The 27831-nt window shown below is 35.7% G+C and overlaps 2 protein-coding genes across 2 annotated transcripts; one reads left to right on the top strand and one right to left on the bottom strand.

The window, feature by feature from the left end:
* The first annotated feature begins 1259 nt into the window (after positions 1 to 1259).
* LOC106088185 (ribosomal RNA-processing protein 8) lies at positions 1260 to 23331 on the top strand. Its single transcript, XM_013253574.2, has 4 exons — positions 1260 to 1333; positions 21921 to 21985; positions 22046 to 23135; positions 23198 to 23331. Exons 1-4 carry the CDS (start codon positions 1260 to 1262, stop codon positions 23199 to 23201), a joined length of 1233 nt encoding a protein of 410 aa, XP_013109028.2. The 3' UTR covers positions 23202 to 23331.
* A 2100-nt stretch (positions 23332 to 25431) lies between these two features.
* Positions 25432 to 26735, bottom strand: LOC106088183 (tRNA methyltransferase 10 homolog A). Its single transcript, XM_013253573.2, has 3 exons — positions 26491 to 26735; positions 25840 to 26416; positions 25432 to 25775 (listed from the first exon to the last, which is right to left on the bottom strand). Exons 1-3 carry the CDS (start codon positions 26662 to 26664, stop codon positions 25471 to 25473), a joined length of 1056 nt encoding a protein of 351 aa, XP_013109027.2. The 5' UTR covers positions 26665 to 26735; the 3' UTR covers positions 25432 to 25470.
* Between the last annotated feature and the right edge of the window lie 1096 nt (positions 26736 to 27831).

Below are 27831 nucleotides of genomic sequence, written 5' to 3'. Positions count from 1 at the left end.
TTTTGGATTCGAAAATATTGTAAAGGGTGATTTTTTTGAGGTTAGGATTTTCATGCATTAGTATTTGACAGATCACGTGGGATTTCAGACATGGTGTCAAAGAGAAAGATGCTCAGTATGCTTTGACATTTCATCATGAATAGACTTACTAACGAGCAACGCTTGCAAATCATTGAATTTTATTACCAAAATCAGTGTTCAGTTCGAAATGTGTTCATTCACCATAACGTTGCGTCCAACAGCATCTTTGAAAAAACACGGTCCAATGATTCCACCAGCGTACAAACCACACCAAACAGTGCATTTTTCGGGATGCATGGGCAGTTCTTGAACGGCTTCTGGTTGCTCTTCACTCCAAATGCGGCAATTTTGCTTATTTACGTAGCCATTCAACCAGAAATGAGCCTCATCGCTGAACGGTGAATGAACACATTTCGAACCGAACACTGATTTTGGTAATAAAATTCAATGATTTGCAAGCGTTGCTCGTTAGTAAGTCTATTCATGATGAAATGTCAAAGCATACTGAGCATCTTTCTCTTTGAGACCATGTCTGAAATCCCACGTGATCTGTCAAATACTAATGCATGAAAATCCTAACCTCAAAAAAATCACCCTTTATAACCCTTTTGGATAATATATTTCTCCGATACTTATGGGAGAACAGTGAGCTCTTCCCAACAGTTGAAGTTCTACGAGCTTGAAAAACCAAAGGGAGGGTTATTGGTATCTCTGCAACATATTGTATGATTGTTAGCATAAATAAAGATTAGAACTGACTCAACTTGGTCGTTAGCCTCTGAGTTCCCTCACAAGGTGATCCTCCCATTTGCCTTTATAAAAGCCTTTTGTTATCCGATTTCGCTGAAATTTGGAACCAGGTGTTGCGTTAAGTTCTCGTATGGAGTATGGTAATAATCGGGCTATATGTGGATACATTTGTCTACATACCGATGTCACTACTTACGGTCTTGAGCCTTTAAACGGTGCATTTCTCTGAACTTTAGCTCAATGAGTTGTATAAGGACCCTTGACATTCTCACATAGTATGGTCAAGATTGGACTATGTTGTTGTTGTTGTAGCGATGTGTTATATACTGAGGCGTTGCCACAATACATTCTAGCACTTTGCGGCATTGAAGAAATATGGAGAAAGTAGTTCCCTATTCTTATAATATTGATTTTCACTTCTTTCTAAATTGCAGATCAACCCTCGATAATAGCATGAAAGTACAAAGAAAAGATGAAGAAGCCTAGGCATGCATCAAATTAACAATCTCAAGCAACTCCAACCCAAGGATGCAACGAAATGGCTTCCCACACAACCATATAAGTAAGTTTGCTATGGTATAGTGTCCTGGCTTTTACAACAACCATTTATCTAATCAAACATTCTGTGGCATTAAGAATATGCACCATACGCCAAAGTTTAGTACGTGTTGCTAATATAATATACTAGTATGATTGTATGTAAGGCATGCAACATTATTAAGAAATTTTACTTTCCCCTTTAAGCTAACACAGCTGTTTAAACTGTGGCAAAAACAAAAATATTTACACAAAAACCACCTCAGACAGGTCGACGTATCACAACATCGATGTAGACAAGGATACTTATAAACCGTGCTTTAATTTCCCGTGAGTATTGAACATTGGTTATATATTTAGATGGCTGATGTATGCTGCATGCTGTTTGCTCATTTGGTCGATTGGTCTTCCATGGAATTGCATAAAAATTGTGGACTATGGTAGATGTGCTACCACCTTTACTCCTACATGGCACAATGGGCCCAATGACTAGTTTCAAAAGTAAAAAGTTGATTTGTAAATAAATTACTATTGACGGACTGTTGCCACAAATTTTATTTTTTTTTTTTTGCCTCTATGAATTATCATCCTTTTTTCTGTCTGATGCCTAATAAAGAAGTTACGGACATTCTAGGTTTGGAGTAAAAATTTACAGTTTTTTATTATTCGTTTAATCAAAAATTTTAATATCAATTTAATGTTTATGAATGTTTATTTATTATCTCTTTTTGTTGTTGCTCGGTCCGAACAGCCAGGTTGGAACAACAACAAACATAGAATTTTGATTTACAATCATTCTATAGTTTGGCCAACATTTGGTACAACCTTTAGATTTTTTCATAGGTAAGGTGTTTATGGAGATCAGCGTAGCGCAAAGGTTAGCATGTCCGCCTATGACGCTGAACGCTTGGGTTCCAATCCTGGCGAGAACATCAGAACAAAATTTTCAACGGTAGTTATCCCCTCTTAATGCCGGCGACATTTACGAGGTTCCATACCATGTAAAAACTTCTCCCCAAAGAGGTGCCGCACTGCGGCTCGCCGTTCGAATTCAGCTATAAAAAGGAAGTCTATAAGCTCAATGCCCCTTATCATTGAGCTTAAACTTGAATCGGACAGCACTCAGTGATTTGAGAGAATTTTACCCCTGTTCCTTAATGCAATGTTTATGGACAAATTTGCATTTGAAAGGTGTTCTTCCATAACTTGCTTAAATACTCAATTATGGAGGTAAAAAACATTGTTAGTTTGGAATAATCATTTTTAAGTGTTGCCTCCGAAACCATTTATTCGTTCCATAGTGCAACGAAAGGCACTCCAACGAAGGCCAATTCGTTATGCGAAAAGAGAACTACGCGGTGTTTCATGATAATGATCGCCACCATCGACATCATTATCGTTATCATTGTCCACATCATTTGGCAGCATTGTGGCCAGTTCATAATCAGCCCCATGTAGTGATTATCATTAGCCATGTGGCCACATGTTGTATCCACCAACTGTAACTGTATGCATCCACTGCTTTATGTGAAATGTGTGGAATGTATATAAGTTAGCAAGTAAAATCAGCTAAATATATTCCCTGTATATTTTGTTTGAAGACGCACAGTGGGATAGGAAACAGATGAAGTAAAAAATGTCAGTCTAATGCTGTATCCTAACGCTCTAAGTCTTTTAGCCGCAATTGCATCATATTTTATGCGAATGTCTATGGACTGACGTCTTGTTCGATTTTAAGTTGAGATCCTTTGATGTGTTGGTATGTCATTCCTCATACTCTCTAGGCCTCCCTGAGTTTTAATTGTGACTGCCACTACAAATTAACCTTTTACATCACTTCCACAAACATTTTTTTAGTTTGCTTATCAAATTATACGATTAGCGGCTCCACTGGTCTATTACCATTCCTTACATTTGTATACCCACCACCGAAAGATGATAAAAATAAAAGATGCCAAGTTCGTCCGTCCGTCCCTATGTCTGTTGAAATTAACAACAATCTTTAAAAATTGAGATAATTAACTGAAACTTTGAACAGATTATTCTTTTGTCAATGCAAATTGCAAATTTCAATGAGTGCCGTCCGATTCAATTTTAAGCTCAATGATAGGGGGCCTCCTCTTTATAGCCGAGTCCGAATGGCGTACTGCAAAGCGACACCTCTTTGGGGAGAAATTTTTACATGGCAAAGCATCTCACAAATGTCGCCAGCATTAGAAGGGGATAACCACAGCTGAAAATTTTTTCTGATTCAAACCTGGGCACACGGAGCAACAGCGAGAGCCGTTACCGTTGTCTAGCGTTCGAAGTCATCAATACAACCTCCAACAAATGCACAGAATCATGTGCACCATGGAAGTAGTGTAATTATGGCAGACAAAAAATCTGTCATTACACGAAAAGACATGCATTGGCAAACAGTTAATATACAGGGTTGTCGCGCGTGGTTAATGTGGTACTTGTATCTTAGAGGCGTTTTAGCAATAAATACGATTCAAATACAACATACCATCGCACGGCCTTTGAAGTCTTCACACCTAATATGTTTAAAAAGTCCTCTAACCAAAGACGAAACGCGTCCCATAGTGGTTCGTGTGTTGCAATCTCTGGCTTTCCTGAGCACGTCTCAAAAGAGAAATAAATAAAAATGTTTTCTGATGTTCACGCCATGATTCGAACCCAGGCTTTCAGCCTCGAAGGTGGACATGCTTACCTCAGCACTACGGTGGCCCCTGTCTTTTGTCAAATTTCAAGATAGCCTATATCGGACTATATCTTGACATAGCCACTATATAGACCGATCTGCCGATTTAAGATCTAAAGCCCATTAAAGCCATATGTATATCCAATTGAGCTGAAATTTGGCGTAATGTCTTGCGTTAGGCTGCTCAACATTTGTGCCGAGTATGGTCAAGATCGGACTATATTTGGATAAAGCTGTCGTATAGACCGATCTCCTGATTTAAAATTTTAGGCCCATAAAAAGCACATGTGTTATCCGATTTCACTGAAATTTGGCACAAGGACCTATGCTAGGCTTTTCAACATCCCTGCCATATATGCTTCAGATCGGTCTATATTTGGATATTGCTTTTATATATACCGTTCTCCCGATCAGCCCATCAAAGGCGCATTAAATACCCGATTTCGCATAAAGTTGGCACAGTGAGCTGGGTAGGCTATTCGATATCCGTGTTCAATATGGCCACGATTTTTCCATATGTGTATATAGATTGGGTCTTGGGCCCATAAAAGGGGCATTTATTAACCAATTTAGATGAAATGTGACATAGTGGGCTATATTGGGCTCCTCAACATTCGCAACGTGTACGGTCAAGATGGGGCTATATTTGGATATAGCTGCCTATCACCGGGTTTAGTCTTTAGACCCATAAAGCAGAGTTTATTCCCCAAGTTCGCTGAAATCTGGCTCAGTGCCCTATGTTAGGCTTTTCGACATCCGTATGTAAAAATGCTCGTTTAGCAACTTGAAAAGTAAGTTGTATTTATTAGACCCTTCGACGTCCATGCCGAGTTTTGTCCAAATCGGAACATATTTCGACATAGCTGCTATGGGTTTATAAATGATACATTTTTCAACGGATATTTGGATATAGGTTGGGTCTTGGGCCCATAAAAGGCGCATTTATCAACCAATTTTGATAAAATTCGACTTAGCGAGCTATGTTGGGCTCTTTGATATTCATACCGAGTACGGTTAAGATGGGATTTTATTTGGATATAGCTGCCATATACACCAAACACATAAAAGCAGGTAGTGAGTTGTATTTATTAGACCCCTCGACGTCCGTGCCGTGTTTTGTTCAAATCGGAACGTATTTCTATATTGCTGTTATGGGTTCAAAAATGATGCATTTTTCAATGGATTATGACGAAAGATGATTAACATATAGACCCGTATCCAAAGTTCGGCCTGGCGGAACTTAATGTCTTCTTACTTGTTCAAACACTATAATGTTTTAATAAACCTTCATAAATGATAATTGTACCAATTCATATTATGATTTTTTTTAAAATACTGTTCATGTCCTGGGATTTCATGTTCACCATCCCAATTGTGCTGGTACTACCACATATTGATACTTTACCACAAGCAGTGGCACAATCTTTTGGCTCAACATAATTTATCAACCGTCAACCGAGAAACAAACGGTTCGCATCACATCACATGCTCCACACATTCGAAGTTGCTCCGTTTTGTCTTCTTTTTTGGTCTACCATGGCATGGCATTAACGAATATGAATGTGTTTGTCATTGCCCCGGCAAAAATAGGGGACATTGGTTGGGAGTCCGCTGATGAATTCAATTGACTGATGGTACAGCTAAAATGGTCCATAACCATGTTTACATACAATGTTCCCGTGGGGAGGCCTTTGTTTGCGCGGCTCAAACAAAAACCCCACGAGCTGTTTAGGGTTCCACAAAACAATGAGAAAAAAACCTGAAGTTTTATTTTTAGGATAACCCAAGGTTGTTTCCATCCTTGTAATACAAAAGCAGAAACTTATTTATGATGGATGTTGTTGGTGGTATGTATGTGTGGTTTACTCATACTCTGTTAATATATATTTACAAATGCATTAGTTGTAATTGTGTAGTATAACAATAATCTTATGTATGTACATCGAACCTAAAAATATCTTACCTTAGAGGATAAAAGCGTAAAGGATTCTCAAATTTAAACGCACATTGGTCCAAGCGACCAGAGAGTGGAATAAATCAACAACTTCCGATACGAGTATATGGATCTAATCAATACCAAATAGTTTATACATTCGTAGAGAGGCAATAAGCTTTCAGGAACATAATACTGTTAGCCCATATCTTAAATACAGGGTGAGATACAAGGGCATAAGCTTCCAGCAACATTTTGGTTTTGGCCCATATCTTTAATACAGGGTGAGATATAAAGTGTTGAAGATGACTACCTTTAACCTGGCTGACTTTCTGAAGGGTATAAAATCACCTGTTATGGGTGCCGGGCTACATAGATATCTCAGGCAATTGTAGAGCAAACGAGCTTGCAAGAGTAGGAACTAACTAGCATCATACAAGCTAAATATTTTAAATCTGAAATGGAAAAGAATCTATATAGTGCTTCAAGGAGGAGGAAACTACAGAACATCTGCTGCGATCGTGTTCCGCACTGGCATGCAAAACGAATTTTACATTAAATTTTCATTCAACAACCAATTTGGGGATGAGAAATTCCAAGTTAGGTCAGTAAAGGTTTGAGAGTGCTTAGGCCCAACTTTTTTAGAGGTCTTTGTGTATTATTAATTAAAAAGAAGGCTGCCATGTTTTGCGATACATAAGTTATGGTTGGATCAATCTACCGTTATGGAAACACAAGAACAAATCATCTATTTCAATTTGGGGTTAAGCAACTAGGGCGAGTGCCCCATTCAAAAAGCTTTCAAATCGGGCATATAGACCATAAAACCCCCCAAAACGGTATTTCGATCGGGATAATATGAGACTAGAGTTCGAATCTAATGTTGATATATGCATTCAAGTATCTGAGTCACGTCCTGCCGTTCAGCAGGATTTGTAGATCCCGACAATAATGGACTCAAATAAATGATATTTAGGGTCTTAGCGTCGGTGAGACCGACCCTCTCCAAACCCTCTCCATTTCCGAATTCTCGTTAAACCTTAATAGAATATGTAACTTTATAAGAACCACTCTTACGTTTATGCTCCTTGTGACCAGCGTAGGACACAATTCTTATTCGATATAACTGCAATTTTGCATGACGAGTTTCATTGTGGCTCCAACTAACAAATCAGTCCATAATCGCATCTAGCTCCCATATGAATCAGTAAATAACCGGATATAGCTCCCATAAAAACCGATCATCAGAATTGACTCCTTAAGTTGACGAAGCCACAGTTTATATCCGATTTGCATGTTATACAGTGCGTAGTTCTAATGTGAATAGGATGAGGTTTTTTGCCAATATCGCTTTGGAATGTGTTACCAACTGACTTAATTATTTGGCTCCTAAAAGCAGCTTGAAGATTTTTTAAACGTCAGGAATGTTCCACTACGTCACATCACATGAAATATAAAATCCATATGGACAGAAGATAGATGATGTGTTTGACACTCACATCTTCATTCTTCCAAACATACAATCACGTGACTGCGATGTAGTGGCTGATTCACAACGTCCTTGAAGAACAATCCAAAAACCTAGAAAAAACAAAAAAAAATTAAAAATAAAATAATTTTAAATAAAAATGCAAATTAATACATGTACGAGTATATAAAGTTAGCTTTGATACAAGAATCATAAAAATTTAAAGAATTATCTGTAAACAAAAAAAGGTGGCCCAAAATTTAAGATTTTTTCTTTCTTGTAGGATATTAGCAATGACCCAAAGAACCAACTCTAAAATAATGATGGTATCTTTTTATTTATTTTCGTATTTACTGACGGACACGACCATCCATTTAAAATTTCGATGGTTGATTGATTCTTGTTTAACTACACGTATGCCTGTCCAATCTATTTGAACCGTACTTGGCACCGTTGTTGGAAGTCACAACAACAAAATTTCAGTCAATTCGGATAACAATTGCGACATCCAGTGGCTCAATATAGGGAGATATGGGAGCTATATCAGGTTGTTGACCGAATTATTATGGTTCGGTCTTCAGTCATTTGTGGAATTTATGGGTAAGAAGTCGAAACAGGTAGTTCCCCAAGGCGGGGTGATATCTCCGGCACTGTTTAACCTCTACCTATCCCCCATTCCACCCCCTCCATACGTCCTAGAAATCGCATCCTATGCGGACTATTGTACGATCATGGCATAAGCCGGTTTTGACCATTAAGTGTCCCAAAATACTTGGTAGCTCTTACATATTCTTCTCACATGGTACAGAGATTTGCGTTAAAGTCAAAAGTAGAAAAAAGGTCCTCAAGTCACTTGCCGGCAGCATTTAAGATGCTGACAAAGAAACTTTGTTGACCACGCTCAAAGCAATTGGTCTATCTTTTGTAAGTTATGCAGCGACAGAGTGGTCTAGTCAGCTATGTGGCATGCAGTGGAATAATATTCAGATCTATTAGAATGCCGATCTTCGAGTTTCGACGGGCTGTCTCCACCATTCTCACGTGCACCACTTCCACAAAGAGACAAAGATCCTATCCGGCGAAGACATGTTGTCTAAGCAAGACCTTCTGAGCTGTTATCGCAAGGACCATCAAAATCATCATCTTGTGATTAGGTATTTAACGCCCATTAGCCTTAAGGTGGATCTAGATGATTTAGAGCGTGAGGTTCAGCGCTACAAGGGAACCTCTAAATTAAACGGCATATCAAGAAGGTCTAAGTAACATTCTTTCAGACACGATAGCAGATGCAGTGAATAGCTACCGGGTGAATGTAGACCTTGGCGAACGACCGCCTCCGTTCGCACCTGAAGAAATTGAGTAGCAACCAAGAGTAGTTATGGCTCAGTTACGATCCGGCAGATGCAGCCGCCTCAACTCCTACAGAACAAGGATTGATGCTAACGTGCAGGATGTGCTTCTCGATTGTGACCTGGGATCACACGACACACTTCACCTATTTAACTGCCCAGCCAGACCCACTCGACTCAGACCTAGATCCTTCTAGATGCACCCCTAACTAAGTGACAGAATTCCTGGTTCTGGATATTCAACAGAATCAAGCAGACGAAAGATAGAACACAACACACTGCTACAACAACAACAACAACCTACATCAATAAGATGTATCTGTGCAATATTTTAAGCGAATATCTCCATTCGTTCGAGCGCTATCATGATTTCGATAAACGGAAGGATGGACAGACGGACGGACAGTCGAACTAACATGACTAGATTGTCTCAAAATGGTGGGACGTGGTGTTACAAACGGAAAGATTGGATAAGTATGCCCCCAATCCAATGGTGGTGGGTATAAAAAGGTCAGCTAAAAAAATACAAATGTATCTATTTTAAACATGAATTTTATAGTTCTCCTTAGCTTCTAGTTTCAAAATTATGTATTATCACAATTCTAAAATTGTGGTAACACTGCATAAAATGCAATTTTCTCTTTTCGCTTTATCTTGTATGTATGTTGTATTTTCGATATTCCCAAAACTAAAGAAATCTTCCTTGAAGTTTTTTATATTGAATTGCACCAAATGCATAGTTCATAGCAACATGCCTGAATATTCTAAAAATGCCGTTCTTTGAATGTGAAACTAAGATTTATGCAGATTGCGATATCTCAAAATTGTATGTTGAGATAGATGGGTTGATAAAGCACCATTAACCAACAATTTGAAGTTACCCATCTTTTCTCTTTGCATATCCTTGTTTTTTTTTTTTTTTTTTTTGCTTTACAGCATTTTTGACTGATTTGCATTTAAATCGTCCTTGCATCAACTATGTAGTTAAGGGTGTCCTTTAAACGTATCTACAGAGAGATATGCACATACATACGTGCGAGTGTGTGCGTATAGTATAGCATTGCAAAATTATGCAAATAATCCACATTTTTACATTTATCTTCCAGTTTGAGATTGTAGAGTAATAGAAGGCAGGAGATAAAAAATCTACTAAATCTTTTGGTAGTTAAAATCAATAAAGTTTGAATAGAAAATGAATGAACAGTGTCATAGAATCGGGAAATTTTCTGAGCTTAAGAAATTCCAATTTAGGGTAAAGGGACTAGGACAGCCCCCAAGAAGTAAAAAGGCATTGGATACCCACCACCTCGGGTATATATGTAAACCACCTTTCGTCATAATCCGGTGAAAAGTACAAATTTAATACACCCATAGCAGCTGTATCGAAATTTGGTCGGATTTGCACCAAATTCGGCACGGACATTGAGTGGTCTATTAAATACAAGTCACTGTTCAATTTTGTAGACTATATATTGGTCTTTTTGGCATCTGTGCCCAAATATAAGACACAGATGTCGAGAAGCCTAACATAAGTCAATGTGATAAATTTCGGCAAAATCGGATAATAAATGTGCCTTCTATGGTGCTAAGTCTTCAAATCGAGAGATCGGTCTATATATCAGCAATATCCAAATCTGGACCGATCTGAGCCAAATTAAAAAGGATTTCGAAGGGCTTAACTCATCTCACTGTCCCAAATTTCAGCGAAATCGGACAATAGATGCGCCATTTATGGGTCCAAGACCTTAAATCGGCAGATCGGTATATATTGCAGCTATATTCAAATCTGAATCGATCTGCGCAAAATTAAACCAGTAAATAAAGGCTAAAGTCTGGCGGAGCTGACTATATTATAGCCTACACCACCGAGTCTACGCATTACTTTTAATATATAGCACTTATATCCAAATTTAGTCAGACTTTACATAGGAGATCGGACCAACATTGTAGCTACTACAGCCTTAAAAGTCGAAATGATTAAAAGATTTATATGGGAACTTTACCTAAATCTGGTTCGTTTTGATGACATTTCTTGCATGAAGTGCGACGTCATATAAAACATCTCCTGCACAATTTTGTAACGATGGGACCAAAATTGTGGCTACTACAGCTTATCGGATGAAAGATATACATGGGAGCTATATATAAATCTAATCCGATTCTAATGAAATTTTGCACACATACTAGGACGTCACAAAAAGCACTTCGTGCCAAATTTGGTAAAGATCGTATTGAGACGTCACACGAAACACATCATGCTAAATTTGGTAAGGATCGGACAAAAATTGTGGCTTCTACAGGTTTAAAAGAGCATATCGGATGAAAGATATATATGGGAGCTTTATCTAAATCTGGACCGATTTTCAATAGCGTTCGTCCTTGAACCAAAAAAGAGTCTTATGCTAAATTTTGGGAAAATCGGACAACAAATGCGACCTGTACCTTGATTACAAGAATACATGGACAGACGGACGGACAGACAGACGGACATAGCTAAATCGAATCAGGAAGTGTTTCTAAGCCAATCCATATACTTATCGATAGGTCTAGCTCTTCTCCTTCTTAGCGTTGCAAACAAATGCACAAATCTATAATACCCTGTACCACAGTGGTGGTGTAGGGTATAAAAAGGATGTCAAGTGGCCTAACACAACTCACTGTCCCAAATTTCAGTAAAATCGGATAATAAATGTGGCTTTTATGGACCTAAGACCTTAAATCGGCAGATCAGTTTGAAGATGGGCTATATCAAGATATAATCCAATATAGCCCATCTTCAAACTTAATCTGCTTATGGACAAAAAAAGAATCTCTGCAAAATATCAGTTCAATGTCTTTATTTTCTAAGGCTGTAGCGTGATTTCGACAGACTGAAATGGATATTACGATGTGTTGCAAAGGGAATGACAAAATGAATATATCCCCATCCTTCGGTGGTGGGTATTAAAATCATACAACTGTTGTTTGTTTGTTCGTGACGTATAAACTTAAGAACATCTGAGCCGATTTTTCTGAAATGTTCACAAAATGTGTATGAATACTATGGCGTTCTATCTCCAGATGGGCAGTTGTACTCTGTATGACATTTTGAATGATGTTAGATCTTTTGGCCACCACTGTAACCATCCCAAGGACAAACATATAATAAAATCTAAAATTCAATAATATCACAGTTTTATTTGCCCAAAATGAAAATGCAAATTAGTCAGGATAAGAAGAAGGTCGATAGGGTGTATAAAAACGAAAAGTTTGTATAGAATTCGATTATGTACGCTTGTGGTGTTGGTGCAAATATGTTTTTCAACACAATTGTGAGATCCAAATATTGGGATCTGTGCATTTTGCGGTAGCATAAAATATTTTGGTTTGTTTTGGTGTGTTTATGCAAATACTTAGCTCAAGGATTACACACATTTTTGCATAAGTTTCCGTTTCTGTGGATTTTTCTTTGAAATCTTTTTCAAGCCTTTTCCGTAGCAATCCTTTAGGTGACATTCAATTTTCATTTTAGCTCACCTAGTATAGTTCCCTTGGCAAGTTATTGCCTTTTAAGATGATGTGAAATTGTTTGTATATCTTATCATTGATTTAAGTGTGGTTACTATGTTTATTTCAATGGGGGCAACTAATGAGGCGTTTTGTTCTACTCTTCTTATTTTAAGTTCCCTTTTGAGGGACGCTCTTGAAATTTTATGCTACTGAAATAAAAGGCGAGCAATGTCAAGTTCTTGGAAATGACTTTTATCGCGAACTATAGTTAAAAAATTTTTAAATTTTATTTTTGTGTTTATAATTTTCCCCCCAAAAAACTTTGTAGTCAGCACCTGTTAATTTGATGCCTTTTAAACTCAAATTTCTACCTTAACTTGTGGTTTGTTGTGTTTGCTTCTCAGGCATTTTTCTTTGGTGGAAGCACATATTCATATGCTAGTTTTAAGTACATCCGTTGCATAAAAAAAAATTAAAATAAAAATTATGCGTTATGGTAGAAGTCGGTTTTTTTTTGGAGAACATTTGAATTAATTCTGTGTTAAAGTTGTGTTGAATTACAAGTGAAAAGCTTATAGCAGCATTTTTTGTAGACTCTCAATGAAAATAAACATTTTTAGGTCTTTTTTTATTTTCGCACCAAAATGAAGAACCCTACCCTAGGCTTTAACTAAACGGACTTTATGTGCAATGTATTTTGTTCATCGATTTGAAATACATAAAAGTTATTATTGAAAATAAATGATGAAGCCAATTGTTAATAGGAATATCTTCGATTTGGCCCAACATCACCGGTGAACTGGTGGGGCAGCATATTGCACTCACCTAATGACAAGTCGAAGTCTACGTAAAACTTACAAGCAAAAAAATAATTCATTACCCATAAACGAAATTTCCGTCAAGTAAACCTTTTTTGTGACAAACGTTGGGACTTCGTTTACGGTAAAATAACATCTTTTATGATAAATTCATGCAAGAATTTGTGACGAATACAAAGTGTGTGAGCTTAATGACCAAGCAAATGCAACACACAAAGAAGAGGTTGTTAAATGAGTTTTGAAGGAATGAAATTGCCAGTTCCTCAGACAAGACAGGACACATATCACCCCAATGGTGGATGCGTTTCAAATATTTGGTTTGGAGGAGGCCCCTTATCATTGAGCTAAAACTCGGAAAGCACACAATGGTATGTGAGAAATTTGCCCCTGTTCCTTAAAGGAATATTTATGGGCAAATTTGCATTTGTAATTTCTAGGATCTCCGCTTGATATCATGTAACCCTCCTGATAATTCCAGTTGTAGTTGTTAAGAGAATACCCCAAAGCCCATGAGGTCACATAGTCTAAATCTAATCTTCTTTATTAAGTATAATGGTACAGAAAGAACTCCTTGTCAATTATCAGCTCAGAGAATATGTAATCCACTTTGTATGTCCCCAGCACTTGTCAGACCAAAGAGATATCATCTTTAACAGCACACTAATGAAGGCAACAATTTGGCAAGTATCAAATTCATATATCAGAGGTTGTCGTTTTACAGCTGTTGTATAGCACAGACAAGTCATCCTTTGGATCCCTTTGAGTTTTCAACATTAAAGGATTAACGTAAAGGATTTACACCTTTTTCCTTGCCATGTGGAGGCTTCCTGAATCATGTCTTCTAGAGAACAGGGAAACTTCCCCTACCCAATTGGCAAGAACCAAAAGCAGTTATTAAAATCGCAATCTAAAGGGTGATTTGTTAGCTATTATCTTTTTGGCAACACTGGTTTAAACATCTAACGCACTTTTTGTGTTCCGTTTCACTGTCAAACATCTTTAGTTTGGCCTATAATTTAACCATGAATCGTCCTTCAAACGAACAATGCTTGCAAATTATTGAATTTTATAATAAAAAAGAAAGTTCATGGCGCGCTTCTTCCATTCAGAGACGAAGCTCATTTTTGGCTCAATGGGTACGCCTATAAGCAGAATTGTTGATTTTAGAGTGAAGATCAGCCAGAAGCATTGTAAGAGCTACCAATGCATCCAGAAAAGTCGCAGTTTGTTGCGGTTTATGGGCTGGTGGCATCATTGGACCGTACTTCCTCGAAGATGATACGAATCGTAATGCAACTGTGAATGTTGAGCGCTACCTTGAGATTATGTCTACCTTTTTTTTTGCCCAAAATGTAAGAGCTTGACTTACATGACACATTTGGTTTCAATAAGACTGTGCCACATGCCACACAGCACGCGTAACAATGGACTTATTGAGAGGTCAGTTCGGTGAACATTTTATTTTATGTTCAGGACTGGTCAAGTAGTCGTCTAGATCGTGCTATTTAAGTCTTTGAATTATATTTTGTGAGGCCATGTTAAAAAGCCCATGTCAATACAGACAAGCCCCCTTCAATTGACGCATTGGAAGACAACATTGAAGCATTTATTCGTGAGATATGTTGGAAAGAGTTTGTCAAAATTGAACTAAGCTGATGGGCCATTTGAGGCGTGGAAGGTTATTAAGGAGTGGAAGGATAGGCATATGGGTTTCAAAGGAGGTCAATGTGCATTGTAGCTAAATTGGTCAAAAATTGCAACCTTCAGGTGTTCGAGATATCAAGATTGAAAGATCAGTTTATATGAGATTCAGACCTCATTTTGTGAGAGTGTTAGAAGAACAGTCGAAACCTTTAACTGTAATATGCTTTAGTGAAAAATATCGCTTCAGTGAAACTTGATGGAAAGAATCATTCATTCTGGTGATATTCAATACAATTGAATTCGCTTAAATGAAAAATCGCGTAAATGAAAATACCGCTAAACCTAAAAGGGTTTTAACACTCCAAGTTCTGTTTTTTATATGAAACTGAAGTTGTATAAGTGATAAAATTATTTCTATGGAAAATTATCTGGAATTGAAAAAATTCGTGTCACAATAAAATTTTCAAAATTATATTTTTATGTTTGGCTAATGAATGTCTCTGACTTTAAAAGAGTTATACTGAGTATACGTTGACGAAGAAATTTGCTTTCACTTATGCTTATATCGCTTAACTGGAAATTTATTTCACTAATCAGAACTACACTTAACTGAAAATAATGGATAAGTGAAAACAAATCAATGAATTTTTGGAGTTTCCCTTTTCCGGTTTCGACTGTAGTAACAAAACATGGCACGCAAAATATGAGTAAAATGGAAATGATGATAGCAATTATGTATGGAAATAATGAACCGAACTCACGACTCACTAGTTTTTCCATTCAATTTTTTTCACTTCATTAACCAGACAAAGTTATTTTAAAAACAAATCATTTCGACTACTAAGAAGCAAGAAAATGTGTGAAACAATTTGTTTAGGAATTACAAAATTTGCATCAATAGGAATTGTTCAGGAATTAGAAAATTTGCCTTGCTCAAATAGGTAATGATAAAATTTAACTTTTTTACACAAAAAGTTTTCAATACACGGATATTTGCGTTAAAGCAGTATGGAAAAAATCAAAAAACTTAAAATATAAAAATAACTCACCCATTGCCATGGAACAATACTGCCACTATAGTTGTATCGATATGAAAATATTTCTGAAGAAACAATTGCTACTTGATCACCTCAAGGGTGATACTTCTATAAGGATATGTTGCAATTTTTGTTATATATATGCTTGTATTTTTGATTGAATTCACTTGTCCTTACACAAAACTATTTGACGTAAATCGCAATACGATCTTGACACAATCACTGTTTGTTTAACACTGATTTTGAATTTGAAATGATTACGTTGAGCTTTGATGCAATTCTTGTCAAAGCCATGGTCTTGTTCCTTGGTCAACCAACAATGTTCCCGGCATAATGAATAAAAAATTTGCTGATCTTGTGGAAATATAATTACACAGACATACTGGACATAGAGACAAGAAATTCACCAAAATGCATTTGTCCAAATGGAATGAGAATGCATGTCAGCTAGAAACTGCATTATGGAAATTCACATACATTTATTTATATGTACTATGTTATGTTCTTCAATCTGGACATACATAATTATGCATGTATAAACATACACAAATACTTGAAGATGACCACCGTTCGAACAAAAAAAGTAAGCAAGTTGAAATATGAATTGTTGCTGTGACTTTAAACTATGTTTAACAGTGACAAGCATAATTGTGGCAAGCTATATATAAATTTTTACTAAAGTGCCCGGTGTAATATTGTTGTTTGTCGTTAGAAAAAAAATTATTAAAATTTTTGAGGAAAATTTCTACCTAACCTTGACATTTTTATTAAAATGTTGTCTTAAGAGAAAATATTAGTAAAAAATTGTCTTTAAAGAAAATTTTACAATAATGTTGTCTTTAGAAAAAATTTCCCATAATTGTTACCTAATTAAAGTGTTGACTTCAGAGAAATTATTTTCCAATATTTTTTCTTCAGGGAAAATCTCAATAAAATTTTGTTTAAAGGAAAATTTTATTGAAACGCCTTTTTTTGTCGAAAATTTTATTAAAATTTTATCATTCGAAAAAATTTCATAAACTTTTGTTTTTTATGGAATATTTATCTTTAGAGAAAATTTATTGCCATGTTATCTTTAAGGAAAATTTACTTAGATTTCTATTTCTAGAGAAAATTAAAAAAAAAAATAGAGTTTATCATTGAAAACCAGTCTCTGGGGGAATTTCTGTCAAAATTTTGTTTAAAAGAAAACTTCAGAAAAATTAATACATTTTTTAATTTATTAAAATTTCATAAAAAGTTTGTTTATTTAGAGGATTTTTAAACCCTACTGTGGTACTGGGTATTATAACTTAGTGTATTTGTTTGTAACACCCAAAAAGAAGAGAGATAGACCCATTGATAAGTACATCGATCGACTTAGAATCGCCTCCTGATTCGATTTAGCTACGTCCGTCTGTCTGTCCATGTATTCTTGTGATAAAGTTACTGGTCGTATTTATTGTCCGATTGTCAACGACGATTTTGAACGAAATCGATTTAAATTTAGATATAGATCCTATGTATATCTTTCATCCGAAAAGGCCTTTTATGGCTGTAGAAACCAGAATTTTGGTCCCAACTTTTTAAAATTTGGCATGGAGTGTTTTATTTTTATTCAACGTCCTCATATCTGGACCGATTTTCGTCAAAATCGGTCCAGATTTAGATATAGCTCCCATATATAACTTTAATCCGATATGAAGTTTTATGGCTATAGCAGCCACAATTTTGGTCGGATCTTTACCACATTTTGCACGAAGTGTTTTCTTTGAAGTATCAATTGCGTTAAATTTAGATATACCACCCATATATATGTTTTATCCGATATGGAGTTTTAAAGCTGTAGCAGCCACAATTTTGGCCAGATCTTTACCAAATTTGGCACGGGTTGCTTTATTTGACGTCTTCATATGTGTGCAAAATTTCATAAAAATCGGTCCAGATTTAGATAAAGCTACAATGTATATATTTTATCCGATATGGACTTTTAAGGCCGTAAAAGCCACAATTTTGTTCACATCTCTACAATAAAGGGCGTTAGATGTTCTTTTTAATGTCCCAGTATGTGTCATCAAAATTGACACAGGTTTCGATATAACTCCCATATAATCTTTGATCCGATATGGCCTTTTAAGGAGGTGGAAATCCAAATTTGTTGGTCTATCATAGGAAAATCCTACAAGGTTCTTTTTAATATTTCAATAGGTATCCAAATAAAAGTCTGACTAGATTTCGAGATAAGTTCTACATAAAAACAGTACTACGTACACCAGGTGGTGTAGGGTATTATATAGTCGGCTCCGCCCGATTTTTGCCTTTCCTTACTGGTTTTAATTTCGGGTTTAGAGATAATTATGTCAAGGTAGTCTAAAAGAAATGACAAAGTTTGTATGTTACGTTCAATGGTAAAGGGTAAGACTAAAGAATCGCAAATACCAAAATTGTCGTTGAATATCAATCTTGCCTTACTTAAATTAAAACTTCTGCAATTGCTTCCTCTAGCTTAATTTTATTTGCATTGAAGACTGTATCTATGTTCTACTGTACCATCGCCTTTACCAGCGTTGAATGTAATTTGAATATTATGCTTCGCACTTCCATCCGTTTCGCATGCAATGGTTGTGCATTTTTGGGTCATTGGGTGTAGTGCCTCTTTTTCTGGCGCAAGGAAATGCAATTGAAACCTATCTTCCATAGGAAAATCTGACAAAGTCAACAATTCAAAAATTTTAATATACAAAAATAAGTAGCTTCCATACATTCATATTAACAACCATATGTACATATAGACATTTGCCATATACATATGTGTGCTGGGGAAGCTTTTTGTGCATTTCTGTTATTTTCCCATCATATTCAATTACATATCGTTCAAAATTATTTCAAATCTCCTAAAAAGAAACGCTTATCATACGATACTCGTTGTCTGATAAGGCATAGCAATTTAATATCCTCAGAAAAAAAGAATGAATTTCTGGTTATTCATAACATTTTCAAAGTACAGTATGGTTAAAAAAGGCCAAACCTCAACGAAATGCCTCAAAAGCAAATTTTTTTGTTTTAAATCGAAGGTCATACATTTTAGACTCTGAGTCAACAATCTTCATAGAATTTTTACCAATTTATTAGCAAGTGGTTTATTTTAGACCATTTGAGATATGGAAATATAAATGGAAACAAACAGTTTACTTTGATTTCACGAAATGTTCATTCATATTTTGTTTTTGAACGAGATTTTATTGATGTTTTGTCTTAAGGGAAAATTTCACTTAAATTTTGTAGGGTAAATTTCACTGAGTTTTTGTCTTAAGAAAAAATTTTACTAATATTTTTTCTTCAGAAAAAATTTAATAACAATTTCGTCTTTAGAGAAAATTTCACTGGAATTTTGTCTTAAGCGACAATTTTATTGAAATTTGATGTTTAGGGAACATTTCACTATGATTTTGTCTTTAGGGAATAGCTCACGGAATTTTCGTTTTTAAAAAAATGTTACTGAAATTTTTTCCTTAGAGAAAACTTTATAGAAATTTTATCTTTAGGAAAATTAGGAAAATTTCACAATTTCACTTGACTTTAAGGGAAATTTCACGGGAAAAAATTCTATTGAAATTTTGACTTGATTTTTCTCAAGAATAAATTTCACAGAAATTTCGGCTTTAGAGAAAATTAATTTTGTCATTAAGGAAAATTTCACGGAAATTTTGTCTTTTGGGTATATTTCACAGAATTTTTGTCTAAAGTGAAAATTGTCTTCAGGGATAATTTAATAGAAATTTGGTATTCAGAGATAATTGCACAGATATTTTGTCTTCAGAGACATTTTTATAGATAGTTTGTCTTCAGAGATAATTTCATAGAAATCTAGTCCTTAGAGAAAAATTTCATAGACATTTGTATTTAGAAAAATTTCACTGAAAATTTTTCTTTAGAGAAAAATTTATAGAAATTTTATCTTTATGGAAAATTTCTGTGAAATTTTTTTCTTTAGGGAAAATTTCACTGACATTTTGTCTTTAGGGAAGATTTTACTGCTATTTTGCATTTAGGAAAAAATTTAATGCTATTTTGTATTGTATTAGTGAAAATTTCATTCAAATTTTGTTTTTTTGGGAAAATTTCACTGAAATTTTGCCGTAATGAAAGATTTTACTCAAAATGTTTCCTTACAGAAAACTTAATAGAAATTTTATCTTTAGGAAGAATTTTGCTGAAATTTTTGTCTTTAGAGAAGATTTCACTGCTATTTTGTATTTAGTGGAAAAAACACTGAAATTATAGCTAAAGTGAAATTTTTACTAAAATTTTGTCTTTTGGGAAAATTTTACTGAAATTTCATCTTTGGGGAATATTTCACTGAAATTTTGTCTTAAGGGAAATTTTCACTCAAATTTTATCCTAAGGGAAATTTTCACTCAAATTTTGTCCAAAGGGAAAATTTCACTGAAATTTTGACTTTAGGGAAAAATTCACTCAAAAATTTCTTCTTGAGGGAAAATTGAACTGAAATTTTATCTTTAGAGAAAATTGAACTGAAATTGTGTCTTTAGGGGAAATTGAACTGAAATTTTGTGTTTAGATAAAATTGAACTAAAATTTTGTCTTTAGAGAAGATTTCACTGAAATTTTGTCTTAAGAGAAAATTGAACTGAAATTTTGTCTCTAGGAAAGATTTCACTGCAATTTTGTAAAAAGAAAAAATTCTAATTTTGTCTTTAAGGAAAATTGAATCAATTTTTGTCTATAAGGAAAATTTTATCGAAATTTTGTTTTTAAGGAAGATTTCACTGCTAGTTTGTGTTTAGGGAAAAATTCAGCAAAATTCTGTCTAAAGGGAAAATTTCACTGAAATTTTATCTTTTGGGAACTTTTCACTGAAATTTTGTCTTTGGGGAAAATTTCAATAAAACTGTATCTTTTAGGAAATTTTCAATGAAATTTCATTTCGTGAGCTTTATATATATTTGCAATTAATTGAAGCAAAATTTTCAGTGACGCAGCGACATGTCGCTGCTATTTCGTTCATAGAATTCAGTATCAGTTCTACGAAATGTATTCTCATTTTCAGCGTCACCTCTTTCTTTTTAATGCGTTTAGACAGTTGTTCGGGCGAAAAAGCTCTAGAGAAAATTTTATTCATGATTTTTTTCATTTGAGCATATATGTTAAAAAATTTTGGTTTTTAATTTGATTAATTAAAAATTTAAATGAAACCTTCTATTCAGGAAAAAATTCGTTGATATTTTGTCTTTACAGAAAATTTAAAATTTTGTCCTAGGGAAATATTTTATAGATATTTTTTCTTTTAGAGAAAAATTCATGGAGACTTTTTCTTTTAGAGAAAAATTCATGGTGATTTTTCTTTTAGAGAAAATTTTACAACATTTTTTTTAGAGAAAATTTCATAGAAATTTTTTCCTAAAATAACATTTCTTAGCAATTTTGTTTTTTAGAAAATTTTATAGACATTTTGACTTAACAGAAAACTTCCATAAAATTTGTCTTTGAAAAAATGTTATACAAATGTTGTCTTTAAAGAACATTTAATGAAAATTTTTGTCGAAATTTTTTCGTTGAAGAAGTATTTATTTGAATTTTATTTTTTGAGAAAATTTATTTAAAGTTCAACTTTTGAAGAAAATTTCTTTGAAATATTGTTTTAAAAAAAAATCTATGAAATTTTGTATTTAGAAAAAAAAATTATAGAAATTTTGTTTTTAAGAAAAATTTCTTTAATATTTTGTTTTTAGAAAAAATTATATAGAAATTTCGTCTGTATGAAAAATTTCATAGGAATTTACATTTTTTTGTTCTTAGAAAAAACGTCGAAAAAATAAAGTTCGTGTTAGTTATCATTAATTTATCATGGGGGTAAGCCCCCTGTTAACGAATTTGGTTTTCTAGCACATATTTAAGGTAATTTAGAAGATATGACAAAAATATGCAGCAATCAGTAATAAGAGTGTTAGCGTAATCAAAATTTTGCACAAACTTTTGCGGAAAGCCACTGGTTTTTCAGTAAGTGAGAGTTTGAAAGCGAAGACCATTGGGAGAGTTTTGTAAATAGGAGATTGCAAATATCTGCTGTAAGATTGATAGCATTTAAATGATTGCATTCATTATAGCAATTCTGTACATTCATTTCATTTGAAGTTCAAATGTTGTTTAAAATAATGTATTCATAACAGCTTAGATGTTATTACGGCCTTGGCCGTTTTTACTCTATGCGTTTTATACAATCAGATGTTTGGCCGTTTGTACATTGCTGTGTAGATACGCTTAACATGCTGTATTGTTTACTTTCATAAAATAGAAGAAAAAACAAGAAGAAGAAAACCACCATCAGTGGAAAACCACACCAGCAGCATGAAGTTCTTCGTTCCAAGTTCCTTTGGGAAAAATGCTGATGCCTTAAAATTTAAGGCAACAGCTCAAAAGGATGTCAGCGCTAAATCTAAGAAAAACAAGAAGAAGAAAAATAAAAAACCTGCGTCTGACAATGGATTTTCCGGCAAAGGCCCATTGGCACCGCCACCAATGGAAGATGATGGGGATGAAACCATGAATGCCATCAAGACTGTTAAAGATGGTAAGGTGGTCAAGAAGAAAACTAAGAAGCAAAAGCAACAACAACAAAATCAATTAAAAGCAACTCCCGCTTTGAGGCAGGCTGTTAAAGAGTCTTTGAGCAAAACCCATGATGATGATGATGATACACCAACAACAAGCGCCGCTGGCAGTGGTATAAACTCTTTTCAGGCTAAGCTCAAGGAACAACTTATGGGAGGAAGATTTCGTTTTATCAACGAACAGTTGTACACAATGAACAGTAGAAAAGCTGAGCAGCTGTTCAAATCTGATCCTGAAGCTTTTAAAGCCTATCATGATGGCTATCGTCATCAAGTGGAGAAATGGCCTCTGAACCCCTTGAATCGTATTATAAAAATGATAAAGAAACTTCCCAAATCTTTGGAAATTGGAGACTTTGGTTGTGGTGAGGGCATGTTGGCTAAATCTGTACCGCACAAGGTATACTCCATGGATTTGGTTAGCTGTCGCGATGATATCATTGCTTGTGACATGGCCAATACTCCCCTAACTACACATACCTTGGATGTGGCAGTCTATTGTTTGTCACTAATGGGCACCAATCTAAGTGATTATCTACTGGAAGCAAATCGAGTTTTAAAAGTAGATGGCCAGATGTATGTGGCCGAGATACAGACACGTTTCGATAATGTCAAGGACTTTGTGAGAAAGCTGGACTCTTTCGGATTCCAGTTAGTTAAACAGGATGTGGGACAAAAGGTTTTCTACTTTTTTCAATTTAAAAAAGTACGTAATGTTGGTAAGGTGGCTAATCTACCGGCAATGTCATTGAAGCCCTGCCTATATAGGAAACGGTGAGTATTTGTGACAGATGTTGTGGAGAAATAAATTTTTATATATATTTATTATGTTCCAGATAAACTTGTGGTCACATAAAGGAGTAAGACGCGAAGTAAATATATAAGAAACTTAGCAATATTATTTAGGAGTTAAAACGCCTACACAAGATAAAATAAGGAAATAAAACAAGAAAATTCAATTAGGAACATACTTAAGGTAAATTTCCAAAATTAAAGGATGGTAAACTCATAATATGAAGATAAACCGAAAAAAAACATCAGATACTATGGAATGTACCACAGAGATGTCACCGTCTTTACGCAGGTAATATTGTCAAGAGATTCACAAACATATAAACAGTGCTTTCTCGGGAGAAGAAAACAAATAATTTGCAAGTAGACTTAAGCAGAGTTATTGAATAAAATGTTAGCGGTGTTCAGCCAATTCTCACCTATGTTGTTGTTGCAGCAGTGTGTTGTACACTGAGGCGACAGACCTTGCCGATGAAGGACTTCATCGGGTCAATGTTGATCAGATCAACATTGGTCCTGGACTGAATGCCATTTTTGATCCTAGGCATTTCCACCTGCATGGACACGGACACGGAAATTGCCCTAAGGCTGAGTTTGGGAGCCTGCCGCTTTTCAAACTTTTGTCATTCTTTTTTTTTCTGCTGGGGACTCCCTTTATGTTTTTCTGGGGACTCCCTTTTTGCGATGATCTTCGTTGTCCTAAGGACACCGGAGGTGATGCGAGGTCAAGACTTGTTAGAAGATACAAGGAACTTTTTGGTACTATCGTAAAGCCTCTCAAGGCTCTTCTGAGTTCCCGGCTGCAGAATTGGCTGACTGGAAAATGCTCTCATCGGTAAGTTTCTCCCTGGTCGTCCGATTTCCTATTTACACCACACAGACTTAAGCAGAGTTATTGAATAAAATGTTAGCGGTGTTCAGCCAATTCTCACCTATGTTGTTGTTGCAGCAGTGTGTTGTACACTGAGGCGACAGACCTTGCCGATGAAGGACTTCATCGGGTCAATGTTGATCAGATCAACATTGGTCCTGGACTGAATGCCATTTTTGATCCTAGGCATTTCCACCTGCATGGACACGGACACGGAAATTGCCCTAAGGCTGAGTTTGGGAGCCTGCCGCTTTTCAAACTTTTGTCATTCTTTTTTTCTGCTGGCGACTCCCTTTATGTTTTTCTGGGGACTCCCTTTTTCCGATGATCTTCGTTGTCCTAAGGACACCGGAGGTGATTTCGATCCACCATCGGGCTATGCGAGGTCAAGACTTGTTAGAAGATACAAGGAACTTTTTGGAACTATCGTAAAGCCTCTCAAGGCTCTTCTGAGTTCCCGGCTGCAGAATTGGCTGACTGGAAAATGCTCTCATCGGTAAGTTTCTCCCTGGTCGTCCTGATTTCCTATTTACACCACACAGGTTTAAGTTCCTTTTACCTGCTATCGTTTCTGCTGTTTTCCATCTAACTTTTTGATTTTCTTCGTATTCTTTTTACCCAACAAACTAGTATGGGGGCTATACTAACCTAGTCTTTCCGTTTGTAATAATGATCTGCGACCCCATAAAATTGTTGTTGTTGTAGCAGTGTGTTATATGCCTCAGTGACAGCCCTTTCCGATCTCCAGATTTGAATTTTTGACCCCCTGGAAGCCGCAATTTTTGTCCGATTGGCCTGTTATATTACGACATTTGGTACATAAAATACAAATATGTCTTCAACTGAGTTCATTTTTGAAATTTTTTGGTAGAATCCATGGTGCTGGGTACCCCAGTTTCGGTCGAGCCGAACTTAGCACGTTTTTAATTGTTCTCTTCTACCTTCTTCCCGGGCTTGTACATTGGTCATTTGGTCTATCAATGAGGGGAGTGGCACCCGAAATTGCTGGTAGTGTGCCCTCCAACATAACCTAAGCTCAATAATTAGGGATATCACTTTTAAAGTCTAGGCGAAACGGCGTACCATAAGGCGGCACCACTATTAGAAAAGTTTGACATGACTGAATACCTAACAATAATGTGGAAATGACCACCGCTTAACATTTTTCAAGAACAAGAAAAATCGATTTAAATTTAGCCACGACAAACCTTTGGCAACCACCACCATGCATTCTGACATATACACTGTTTATATGTTGATTATTTTGAAAAAAAAATCAAGGTAGGCCATATCTAGGGAGAGAATGGTATAACAGTAGGACCAACTCACTGCACCCAATATAACCCAGCCTTTAAATTACACATAAGTATGAGTCCCCCTTCTGATCCCAGTAAATGAAATTTAAAGTTTGTTGTTTATAACTACTTATGGGTAGTTATACCTTTATTAGCTTTCCACTAAGGTATTTTCAACATTATCTAAGCTACTACTTTCTATAGGTTTTTTTGATTCTAAATCACCATCATTGACGCCTTCCCCATGATCATCCTCTGCAGTGGCATTACTGTGAACATCATTATTTCTATAACTAGAATTTTCGTCAACTTCATTTATATTCTCAATGTCTTTATCATTGTTTGTTTCATCATTATTTAGTTGTTTGGCTTTAGCTCCCTTTCTAGGTGGAATTGTTTGTAAAATAGCATCGGACCAACTCTTACCCTCAGCAACTCGTACTAAGATTTCAAAAACTAAAAAATATAAAAGTTTATCTCAATTATTTAATATAGCGGCGATGGTTTGTATTTTGTTTACCATGAAACGTAGTTAAAACAGCTCTCGTCTTCATATCCACATATTCGCCTAAAGGCAAGCGTGCTGTTTTTAAACCTGCCTTCGTTGCCCTGTCATGACAAAAGTTTTTATGATGATTATGATCCACTAGACCGCCAATAACGTAAACATTTTGGGGAACTAAAGTGTCCAGAACCACATCTGATTCACTTGTTAAATAAATTATTTCCTTATTATCGAAAACTTGAAGATGAGTTTCATCAAAATGATAGTTTAGATGCCAATTTTCCCAGCCATCGTTCTTTTTCAACACCCTATGTATATTGCCATCTGTTTTAATACCCGTAAAATGTAGCTGTACTGGACATTCTGATCTTCGATTAATAGTGTATATCCTAAGGCATTGTTTTACACATTTTGCCATATCACGTTCATTCATCATATCATCACAATCCAAATCAATGACAATACGTAAAGGATTTTCATTGTCGCCTGCCTTTAGTAGGCGTTTCTTGAGATCTTTGCGTGATGGACCAGTGCGAGTGGGCAAACCCTTTTCGGCAGCTTCCCGGCGCTTTTGTTTCTGCCTTTCTTTTTCCTAGCAAAAAAATTGGAGCAAAATAAGTGTTTGGTTATATATTTATATTCCAAGCATTAACTTAAAATACTCACCTGTCGTCTTCTCTCCTTACGAAGTTGTAATTGTTGCTCAAGTTTTCGCTGTTTTTTCAATTGATTTTTACTGTTCGGTGTTGGTCGTGTAAAGCCAGGAGCAGTTGGTGGCAATTGGTTGACATCTTCTCTTGGCTTCTTTTCTGTAGGAGGATCCAGTTGCTCGCTTTCCATTTTTTTGGTAATAAAAAGTGTTGTATTGCTTTTCACGCGTGTTTTTGTTTATATAAATCAGCTGTTTCAGTCGGTAAGCAAGTCTCGATAGATTGTAACACTGCTTTGCCGACAACTTAACTTATTACAATTGGACAATTTGACAACGACGTCGACGTCGGCGTAACGCGTTTATACACTGCACTACAATAGTCGGTATTAAGGTCAGTCACTAGTAATTTTTTCAAACGGCTGTACACTTCTTGTGTGAATTAAATGATGACTGATACTGAACTCATTCTTTAATTCGATAAAGGTCAATTATGCCGCCAAATTTGTTTTTTGTAATAGTCCTGCATTGCTTGTTATGGAGCTTGTGTTAAGTATTTTGATCTAGAAACTCTATATATTGCGTCCAATAAATCTGGTTGTACTAATAGTTAGATTGGCCGGAGAGTAGCATGCGCATTCGTCGTCCATGCCCTTAACTGGCACTGCGCCGACCTGAAAAGGCTTCGGGTTGACCGAGTTTATTGACGGCAGTCCTCTTTCCTTCACCGCCAAATCGTGTGCCCTTTCATTCCCCCTTACTCCGTTATGGCCCGGCACCCAAACGATGCGGATTTGCCATCCTCGGAGAAGGCGTTAATCTCCATCTTACACAGCCATGTCTTAAGCGATCCTTACGTAGGATCGCTGCCAGTTGTGCAAGCTGCAGGTGTTGGTCAGCTTTGTCTCCTGGATCGCTGTAACCAAATATTATTCCGACTCATAAAATCCACTATCTCGTAGATCTTGCCTCGGAGACCGCACTCATTGATATGTGAGAAATTTGCCCCTGTTCCTTAGCGGAATGTTCATGGGCAAAATTTGCATTTGCATACGTCTTTGGAATACTCTTTTTCACAATATCCAAAACATTGGCAACGCGTCAATTTTTTAAAAAAGAATCCATTTTTCTTCGAAATTAGCTGTTTTAAAATTTTCTTTTAAACAATATTTTTTTTTAACCTTTTCTAAAGTTTATTTTATCAATTTCACAAAATTCTAAAGTTCCACAGTGCCACATGCTCGCTGATCGCCTAAAAATGCTTTGCATTCACCAAGTTAGTAAAGTACGCACCAAAACTATTTAGTGTGCCCGTTAGCCTACTCCATATCTCTCCATTAAAAAAATAAGACAGTTTT

The sequence above is a fragment of the Stomoxys calcitrans genome, chromosome 5 (genome assembly GCF_963082655.1).
Source record: "Stomoxys calcitrans chromosome 5, idStoCalc2.1, whole genome shotgun sequence".
NCBI classification, from domain to species: domain Eukaryota; kingdom Metazoa; phylum Arthropoda; class Insecta; order Diptera; family Muscidae; genus Stomoxys; species Stomoxys calcitrans.
This window is presented reverse-complemented; position numbering and strand designations above follow the sequence as displayed.

Bases quoted from the DNA above. Each gene is read 5' to 3' on its own strand.
- LOC106088185 (XM_013253574.2), top strand. From the start codon at position 1,260: ATGCATCAAATTAACAATCTCAAGCAACTCCAACCCAAGGATGCAACG. The intron at 1,334-21,920 runs GTAAGTTTGCTA...TATTCATAACAG, and splicing joins CTTCCCACACAACCATATAA to CTTAGATGTTATTACGGCCT. The intron at 21,986-22,045 runs GTTTGTACATTG...TTCATAAAATAG, and splicing joins ATACAATCAGATGTTTGGCC to AAGAAAAAACAAGAAGAAGA.
- LOC106088183 (XM_013253573.2), bottom strand. From the start codon at position 26,664: ATGGAAAGCGAGCAACTGGATCCTCCTACAGAAAAGAAGCCAAGAGAA. The intron at 26,417-26,490 runs GTGAGTATTTTA...TTTTTTTGCTAG, and splicing joins GTAAGGAGAGAAGACGACAG to GAAAAAGAAAGGCAGAAACA. The intron at 25,776-25,839 runs GTAAACAAAATA...TATATTTTTTAG, and splicing joins TGTTTTAACTACGTTTCATG to TTTTTGAAATCTTAGTACGA.